Source organism: Choloepus didactylus, chromosome 6 (genome assembly GCF_015220235.1).
Source record: "Choloepus didactylus isolate mChoDid1 chromosome 6, mChoDid1.pri, whole genome shotgun sequence".
Taxonomy (NCBI): domain Eukaryota; kingdom Metazoa; phylum Chordata; class Mammalia; order Pilosa; family Megalonychidae; genus Choloepus; species Choloepus didactylus.
Genome location: NC_051312.1, coordinates 58261816 through 58271525, shown reverse-complemented (window position 1 = coordinate 58271525; position 9710 = coordinate 58261816). Strand labels below are relative to the sequence as shown.

The following is a 9710-nucleotide window of genomic DNA, read 5'->3' as shown; positions in this document are numbered from 1 at the left end:
GAGAACATTCTTGGCTGAAGGACTAAGGTAAATAAAAATTCTCTGACAGGAAAAAGCTCAGCCCATTACAGAAACTGAAAGAAGTCCTGTGTTCCTGGAGTTTTGGAAAGGAGAATGGCAGATGAGCCTGTCAAAATAAGTGGGGGTTATACTGGCAGGTCCTCTAAAGCAAGGAGGAGAATGGAAATGGAAAGCCATCATAGGGTGTTAAGTAGGAAACTGAAATCATAAAATTCACTTCATAAAAGCTATTTTACTCATTCATACGTTCATTTAACAAATACTTTTTGAGTTTTCACTTTGTACTAAGAACTATACTCTTAGGATGTATTACTGACTAAAATAGACAGAGAATCCTCTCCTAGAGGAGCTTGCATTCTGGAAGATAGAAATTTAAAATATGTATCATAAATGAATGAATGAATAAATAAATAAAGTGATATATTAATAGGTGATGGAAAGTGCTAAGGAAAAAAGAAAGAATGGAATAGCACAAGGGGATTATGAATGGGGGTGGTGAAACTGGGTAAAATCTGGTGGTTGGGAAGTTTGCTATATTAAATAGAATAATTAAAATAGGCCTTAAAGAAGTGAGAGTTGAACAAAGAATTGAAGTAGGTAAGTAAGTTAATTAAGCAGATAATTGGGGGAAGAGTTTTCCAGGCAGAGAGGACAGCCATAATGTAGGAACATGCCCAGCTTGTCAGAAGAAGAACAAGGAGGGCAATGTGACTAGAGCAGAGTGACGGGAAGAGTAGGAAGAGAATAGGTGGGAGAGGTAAAGGGGAAAATGCTGATCACGCAAGGCTTTGTAGACCATTGGAAGGACCCTGAATGAAATGAGTAGCCAGTGCAGAACTTTGAGAGGAATATCAATATCTTTCTTATATTTTAAATAACTCTTAGCTACAGTATTGAGAATGGATAGTAGAGGGACCAAGATGAAATTGAGAAGTCCTGATTAAAAGGCTATTGCAGGAATCCATGTAAAATATGATGGTGGCTTGGACTAGGGGGTTAGCAGTAAAGAAGGTAAGCAGTGGTCAAATTCTGGGTACTTTTGGAATATTGAACCAATAGCCCTGTCAGATTAGATATGTGGCGAAAGATAAAGAATCAAGTGTGATTCAAAGATTTTTGGCCTGAGAAACTGGAAAGATAGAGTTGCCAATAACAGGGATGAGAAAGACTGTAAATCAAGCAAGTTTTGGACATGTTGAGATTGAGGTATCCAAGAAGAGGTCTTTAGTATACTGCTGATACAAGTCTGGAGTTTGAGAAAGATGCCTGGGCAGCAGAATATATGAATCATTGACATGCAAATGATTTTAAAGGCATGGACTGAATGAGATCAAAAAGAAAGTATGTGTAGATAGAGAAGAGAAGAGAAACTAGGACTGAGCCTGGAAGGACACCAATATTAAGAGTTTTCAGAGGAGAAAGAATACAAAAAAGGAGTGACAATGGAGGTAGGAGGAAAATCAAGAGACTAAAGTATCCTGGAAACCTAATATAAAAAGTATAAGCAGGTGAAAGGAATCAGCAACTGTGTCAAAATTTACTGATGGATTAAAAAAGATGAAGCCTGAGAACTGGCCATTGGATTTAACAACGTGGAGGACTCTTAATTGGCTGTAAAAGGGCAATTTTGATGGAATGAGAGGGTGGGTGGGAAAAGCATGACTGAAATGGTCTTATGGGAAAATAGGAGGAGATGAATTGAAGACAGTGAGTATAAGCAATTATTTCAGAGTTGAACAGTAGCAAATAGTATAAAGTAAATGAAGCAGTAGTTGGTAAGTGAAATGGGGGCAGAAGTTCTGTTTTGTTAAGGATGGTAGAAATAGCGGCATGTTTGTAAGCTGGAGATGTAAGAGAAAAAATTGCTAGAGCCATGTCCTTTAGCAGGTGAGGAATCAGATCTGTAAAAGAGCAGAAATTAGCTTGATATAGAAAAGTTTATCACTGAAAATAAGCAGAAGTTGAATTATGTGGGTAAAAATGTTGGCATAGAGGTAGCAGTGAGAAGCTTCCAGCTGCTTCAAATATCTCAGTGAACGTAAGCCAAAACTCCACTACTTGGACAGTTAGGTGAAGAATGCATTGTAGAAATGCAATAAAGTCAGCAGGGAAACTAGCAAAGTCACAATTGCAGTGATCTGACAGTGACCATATAAATTATTAGCCAAACCAGAGCATCTTAGAGAATAAAGTGGGACACTTTTAATAATTATTCCAGACAACAAACTAAATCTGTACTGAGCAAACAAGTATTTATGGTCACATAGCCCATACTACAATGATGACACTAGAGAAGGGAAAAAAAAAAAATGGAAAGATTTATGGAATCGATGTGGTGATTAGGAGAAAGGAACAATTCAAGGATAATTTCCAGTTTTTACTGAGCAATATATAGGGATAAACAGACTTCTATGGGGATAAAACTAATTCTGTTTGGGATATGTTTGATTTGGGAGGCCTGTGAGACTTTCAAATGGAGATATTAAACCTGGACATAACATCCTGAAGTTCTAGTGAAAAGCTGGGCTGGAGGTATAAATTGGGCAACTGATTGCAAACAGGCAGTGTTTAAAACCATGGGAATGGATGAGATCATGTAGGGTGAGAGTGTATACAAAAGAAGAAGCTGGCTGTTACTAAACTCTGAGAAATCCCCAACATTTAAAGATTGAATAGGGAAGGAGGAGCCAAAAATCAGAAATCAAAGAAAAAGTAGTTACAGAGGTAAGAGGAAACCAGAATAAACTTGTCATATAAATCAAGAGAATAGAATTTCAAGCCCAGTTTCAAAAAAGGAGGAAGTGGTTAGAAGTGTCTAAAATGCTGCTAAAAGAAAAAAATAACTTGATATCAGAAAAGTATCTTTTCAATTTGGCATCATGGAAATGATTGGTGACCTTGAAAAGACATTTCATGGAGTGTTGAGGGCAAAAGTTTGGTTGGTGTTGGTTAAGGGGAAAATGAGGACTTCCACTTCTGGCAAAGTAGTGACTAGCTACTCCATAGGGCCCAAATGCCATGAAACATTAGATTCTAAGTAAAACGTATTTTTTAATGCCTTTTTGGGATTTTAGGAAATAAGGAAAATTTCCAAGCCACCCTCCATGTCAAATATGTAAATAGAAAACCAAAAGCAAGATGTGAACAGTGTGCAAATGGGATTTTGAAACCATGCTTTGCGCAAGCTACAAGTTAGAGAAACTGAACATAAAACCCTTGCATTAAGCCAGAGATACAGCCAAAGTGGTCCCAGCTTGACAATGTTCCCTACCATAGGCAGAGACAACTGAAAATCCCCTCCCAGGGAAAGAATATCCTATTTAGACCCAGAAGTCTAGTAAAGAAACAAACAAAAATTCAAACAAAAAGAGCTGAGAGAGAGAAATTAAACACAGAAAAATCAACACAAATAGAAAGCACAAAGTAGCACAGTAAAAGTCCAAATATATCCATGACAACAATAATAGAAAAAAGGACTTTACAGCAGTCAGTACAAAATAAAAGGTTCAATTCATTAAGATGATATAACAATTCTACACTCATATGCATATCATAAAATATCTCAAAATACATAAAAGAAACACTGATAAAACTTCATGGAGAAACTGATAAAACCAAGTTCATAGTGTGGGATTTCAACACTACTTCCTCATTTATTTCATCAGATAGACAATACATAAATAAATATCTAGAATAATTGAACAAAATATTAACAATTAATTTTAAAAACATGTAGAATTTGCACCCAACAATTGACCCTTACTTGAACAATACAACAAGTCTCAAGAAAGGTTCAGTATAATAAAACTATATTTTTCTGACCAAAATAAAATTAATCTGGAAAAGAATAACAAAATTATAATTTTTTAAAAACCTTCATCCATTGAGGAATTTTAAAAATGATTCTAATTCTCATGGATTAGAGAAGAAATCATTGTGGAAAATATTTAGAACAGATGATAATGAAATTGTCACCAATCAAAACATGAGACTTTCAGTAGAGTTAGAATTTATAGAACATACTAGAAAACAGAAAAAGGTTAAAAATTGATGATCTACCAATGTGGCTTCTTTCTCTCTAAGCCCAACTCTGCAAATAAACTCGTTACCCTCCTGGCTACATGGGACATGACTTCCAGGATTGTGAGTCTCCCTGACATTGTGGGACTGACAATGCCTTCTTGACCAAATGGGGGAAAAGAAATGTAACAGAATAAGGGTTCAGTGGCTAAGAGAGTTCAAATAGAGTCGAGAGGCTGTTCTGGAGGTTACTCTTACGCAAGTTTCACCTAGGTATCGCAAATTGCCATGATATGCCCCCACAAATTGCCATGGTACACCAAGCCCCAACCAACAATATTCCTGAAAACCCTAAAGAATACCCAGGGCTCTAGCTGAGATTCTATAAAAAAGTTTCACTCACTAAGTTTATTGTGCAGAAACTTACTGTGCAGGAACTCTAGATTGATCCTATCCCAGGTAAGTCCTGAACAGTGTCTGCAAGAACATCAACCAATTGCATCCCCCTACCTCATAATGTCGACACCCCTTTTCAACATGAAGAAATTAGAATGGTCATTGCCCAAATGTTCCTTAAGATTGAGACAATGATCAAATGAGAGGGAGGAGTTGTAACAGAGGATAGCATTTAACAAATGATTATGACTACTGAATCATTATATAGATTTTTGTTTTTAGTTTCTAGTGTATTAGAACAGTTATAAGGAAATACTTGAAATGGTGGAACTGTAACCCATACTATACTTTGAAAATTGCTTTATAACCACTTGTTAAAATGTACTTTGAAATTTATCACTTTTCTGCATATATATTTCACAATAAAAAATGTTAAAAAATTAATGAGCTAATAATGTTGGGTCCAGATTTTATTAGAGAAGAATCCTATAAAACTCTCAAAGAATTGATCATTCCAATCTTATAAAGCTGTTCCAGAAAATAGGGGGAAAAGGGAATACTCTCTAACTCATCCACGTGGCCAGTATAACCTTGACATTAATTTCAAACAAAAGAAATGCAAGAGAGAAAAATTACAGGCCGATCTCACTTGTGAACTCAGAATCAAAAATCTAAACAAAATAGAAACCAACTAAATTCAAGAGAATACAAATAAGTTAATGCATTATGACTAAGGTTGGTACTGCAGAAATGCAGAAGTACATTAACATTAAAAAAATAAAATAACAATGAAAAGAAACCTCAACATTGTCATCTCTTTAAGTATAGAAAAAACATACAACTATTATTTACTGAGGGCTTACTCTGAAAGTGGTGCTTATGGCCCTGACGTTAATTTTAAAGACTACATAAACATGAAGATATTTGATAACTTAAAAAACCTAGAAATGTCATGCACACATTACAGCTATGGAAATAGCATACATATGACAAAAAAAGAAAAAAAGGAAAGGAATACACAAAAATGAAAATAGTGCTAGGGGGTGGGATAATGGATGGGGTTTATCTATTATATTTTTCCTCTAATATTTTTATTTTATGTCCAAAAAGATGTATTTAAAAATCAAATTCCCAATCTTGTTTTCTTTAATGGTTAAATCTTAATGTGATGATTTCCATTCCTATTAGTTTTATCTTTGGTCATTTTTCATAAATATTGATGGCTTAGGTGTGGATCATATCTTTTAGACATTTATTTACATGTTTATCAATTTTAAAAAGAGAAAGTAAGTGAATTTGCCTGTTCATAACTTCTGACATCATTTTCATATGCATTATCATTTATCCTTTAATTATGGCAAGTCGGTAGAAAAAGTTGAATTCTTCCATTTTGTAGATGAATAAACCCTGATTCAGAAATTGAAGTAACTTGGTAAAAAGCCTACCAGTAGCTAATAATCCACATTTAAACAAAATTCAACAAATATAATGCCTCCCATATGCTAGGCCCTATGTTAGTTTTGGGAACACAAGAATGATATAGACTTTCTAATTCAATATTGGTTTTCAATCACCAGTACAGCTCCCTAAAATAGATTTGTGGAAAGGATTTAAGTCAGGAAAGATCTGGATCCTTCTTTGCTCTACCACCTAAAAGCCATCATTGTTGGACAAATCACTACCCGAGACTCAATTCCTTTATTAATAAAATTTGAGGCTCATAGCACATTGCCCTAATTTATAGTTATATTAAGAGGTTCTCCTAAGATGATGTAATGGCAGGACTCTGTAAACCATATGGCACCATATAATGCAAAGCGTTATTTATTCACTAAAGCTAAATCCTACAAATTGTCCATTAGAATTAAAACCTTGAATTGCATTTAATAGGTAGTCAGTGTATAGACAACATTCAGATTTTAAATATTCTAATATACTCAGTAAATAAACAGGCAGGGGAAGGTCTAGCACAGCATGAGATTTCTGTGATTAAAATAATACTAACAGGAAACACAACAGACATGCAGTCATTTTATGTGCTGGCTCAAGAAAGGCTTGAATTTATTCAATTTTCCATTCTTTCCCCTCACTTTTTTTTTGTCCTATACATAGATTCTTAGATAATAAGCTTAGTTAATTAAATGGCATCATTTCAGGTCCTTAATTTGATTTATAAATGCAAGTATACAGATGTATAGTTCTACCCTGGTTTCATTTATTCACAAATCCGGAGTACCCACCACATGCCAGGCACTGTGCTAGGTTCTGGGAAACATTTTACTTAATCTTTCTTAGCTCATATCTTTATTTGTAAGAATACAGTTTGGGGGATAAGATTAAATAAGGTAATGTATGTAATGAACATAGTATGGTGCCTAAAATTAGGAGCTTAATAAATGGGAAGTATAAATATGGATTTTACAATGTCCTCCACTTAAATCTATAACAAACAGTCTTTATCATTTTATCTTAAATCATAGTCTCAGATATAACTGCAGAAATGCGGACAGTTCTGAAACATACCGTTCACCGTTCTCTGAAATGAAACCTAATATTAGGACTTTGCCCAGGTAGAACTCTTCATTGGGTTTCTTTTCCTGAAAAAAGAAGAGAAATTGCCTTTCTCCTTGCATTAAGGACAAATGCATTGTAAAAGATGGCCTACATGGAGTACAGCTAGAAAATGGAACTGGACTATGAGAAATAAGAATGTGCTAGTGTAAATCCAAGATCATCTAGAAAAGCATATTTGCTAGTGGAATAGTTCACCCGAGGTTTTACCATAGAATAAAAAATTCTGTGAGATTATGTAACTCCTCTTGCTCTGAACTCCATTCTCACCAATTAGCTTTCTGAATACCAATTTGTCTTCTAAGGACTCTAACTATCTGGTTATGGACAAAAATACCTTTATTCCTAAAAAGTTTTATCCCTTAATAAAAACGAATAAATTGCTCTTAGATTTGGTTATTGGCAATCACTGCCAGTTGGTGAGCACTTTTGTAAACTGACAGAATTAAGTTTTCACACACACTCAACAAAAATTCTAAACTGTCCCCATAGGCCAGGTAGGTACCAAGCAAAAAGAAAGTTTATTTTATTCTAAACACTTCATTTTACAGATAAGGCAACTATATCACCAAGGTTGTGACATACTAACCTAGTTACTAGTGACAGAAGCAGCACTAAACCTTCAGTCTTCTAATGTGGACTTTTGTTTTATTTTACCAAATGCTAAATTAATATCCAAAAGCATATATTTGTATACAGCATGCTTTAAACAGCTAATTTTGTCTTTGAGTCAATAATTTAAATTAAATTACTATTTGGTTTTTTACCTCTCAAAGAGGAGTAATTTACAGAATGAGAAACAAACTTTCTGAATAACAAAAATTTTAATACATATTGAGGCTGGTTAACTGGATAGAACGTTGGGTTAACAAGGCCAAGGCTCAGGGTTTACATCCAAACAGTCCAGTTAGCTTTTCAAACCAACATTTCTAACAAAACATATTGATTAAAGAAAATTCAGTACTGAAAAAACAACTGTAAATGTAAACTATACTGATGGTAGGAAAAGGGTGGGTTTTGTTTGTTTTTTTACAGCTCCTATTTGTTGAAAAGTCCGTATTTTTTTCCCCTGGCATTCTTAGAAAGTGGCCTTCTAAAAGGCCATTGCTAGTTATGGCTATAAGTGAAGATACTTCCAAAGCCACCTCCTCTATCCAGAAAATACATGGCCAATTATTTTACATATTTATAATTAGATAATAAACCACTGAAAATTAGCACCTACAAAAATTGTATTTTGGACACATGAAAATATAGGAGATTTGTTGGAACATCAAATTTTTAATTATGTAACCCATATGTTCAAGAGATCAATTAACAGAATGTTGCCCGTGGAGAACTGGGCTGAGACCTAGAAATTGTCTTTTCCCAGATGTTGTATCATGCACCACACCCAAGAGCTAATAACAGGTCTGTCCAGATGCTAACACCGGGGACTTCGAAATCTCCATCCTGCGCCTTACAGGACTTCAGGGCAGTCAAAACTTCGTCTTTCAGAGGTGGAGGGGACTGGCAGAGGCTTTGAAACCTGTCGTACAACTCCTCCCAGGGAACATCCTGGGACTCAATTCCAACCCACGTGCCCTTCTGTAGGTCGTACTGCAGATGTCGACCCCAGTCAGTTAGCAGACTCAAATAGACCCGGGAGAGTTCTGGGTGGCACCCTGCCACTGAAGCTAAAAGCCTGGCGGGGAGGTTGCGGCAAAAGGCAGTCATGATGTCAGACTTCCCCAGAAGCCAATGGACCAGCTCCTGACCCCCCTCTCTGGGTGTTTTGGGGCTGCCCATTTCAAACTCCTCTCCACCGGACCCGGCAGAGCAGGACGGAGGCAGCAACAGCGCGACCGCTACCACCTTTAGGAAGTTGTTCTGAGGCAAGCGCTCCCACAGAAAGCTGAGAAACCTGCTGGGTCCCTCCGCTTCGGCCTTCCCCACCTCCTGCAGGCGCTCCAGCAGCAGCTCCGCCTGGGTCTTCATCAGCGAGTCCTCCTGAAGGACCGGGTTCTCTCTGTAGCCGTTGAACAGCAGCATGTGGACGGCGGAACGGCGGCGGGCGAGGCAGGCCAGGCTGTCTTGGAGCGTCTCCTGGTTGGCGTCCGGGTAGCTGGGGCCCGGAAAAAGCTGCTGCAGTAGGTGGTGACAGGCGGCATGCCCGAGGGCTCGGTTCTCTAGCAGGCGAAGAGACAGAAGGATGTCACAGCGCCCCAGGGACTGGAAGTTCGTCAGTCCGGAGACTGGACGGGGCCCAGGACCGCCCTCCAGTCTCCACAAGTTGTGCAGTTGCTGCTCTAGAGCCTTACGAATGCGGCCATGGCAGCCAAAGCGCCGGTGGATGTGGCGCAGATAGCGAGCCCACTGCAGGGCCCGGCGCACGGTCTTTGGGTCCCAGGTGCTAACGCGGGTCGTGCAGGAGACCGCCAGGACCTCAGAGAAGCGCTCCAGGTGCTGCAGGAGCGTCTCCATGGGGAACGCAAAAGCCTCACTTCCGCTTTCATCCTCTAGACGGCAACTCGCTGCGGGCCGATTGGGCGGTCTGTGAGAGGATACGCCTCTGTACAATGTTATTGGACCAAGTCCCTGTCAGTCTGACAGCGGCTTTAATCCGGGTTCCTTGACCCTGGGACCCAAACTAGAGGAAGTCTCCTGCTGTTGATCTTTGCCGCCGCTATTGAAAATGCTGTGGGTAGAGCGAGAACAAATGT

At 37.9% G+C, this 9710-nt stretch overlaps 1 protein-coding gene across 1 annotated transcript; it reads right to left on the bottom strand.

Moving 5' to 3' along the window:
* Nucleotides 1-6253: 6253 nt before the first annotated feature.
* FANCF (FA complementation group F) lies at nt 6254-9509 on the bottom strand. The gene has a single exon (XM_037841281.1). It carries the CDS (start codon nt 9469-9471, stop codon nt 8389-8391), a length of 1083 nt encoding a protein of 360 aa, XP_037697209.1. The 5' UTR covers nt 9472-9509; the 3' UTR covers nt 6254-8388.
* Nucleotides 9510-9710: the final 201 nt, after the last annotated feature.

Coding starts and splice junctions, on each gene's coding strand:
- FANCF (XM_037841281.1), bottom strand. CDS start 9,471: ATGGAGACGCTCCTGCAGCACCTGGAGCGCTTCTCTGAGGTCCTGGCG.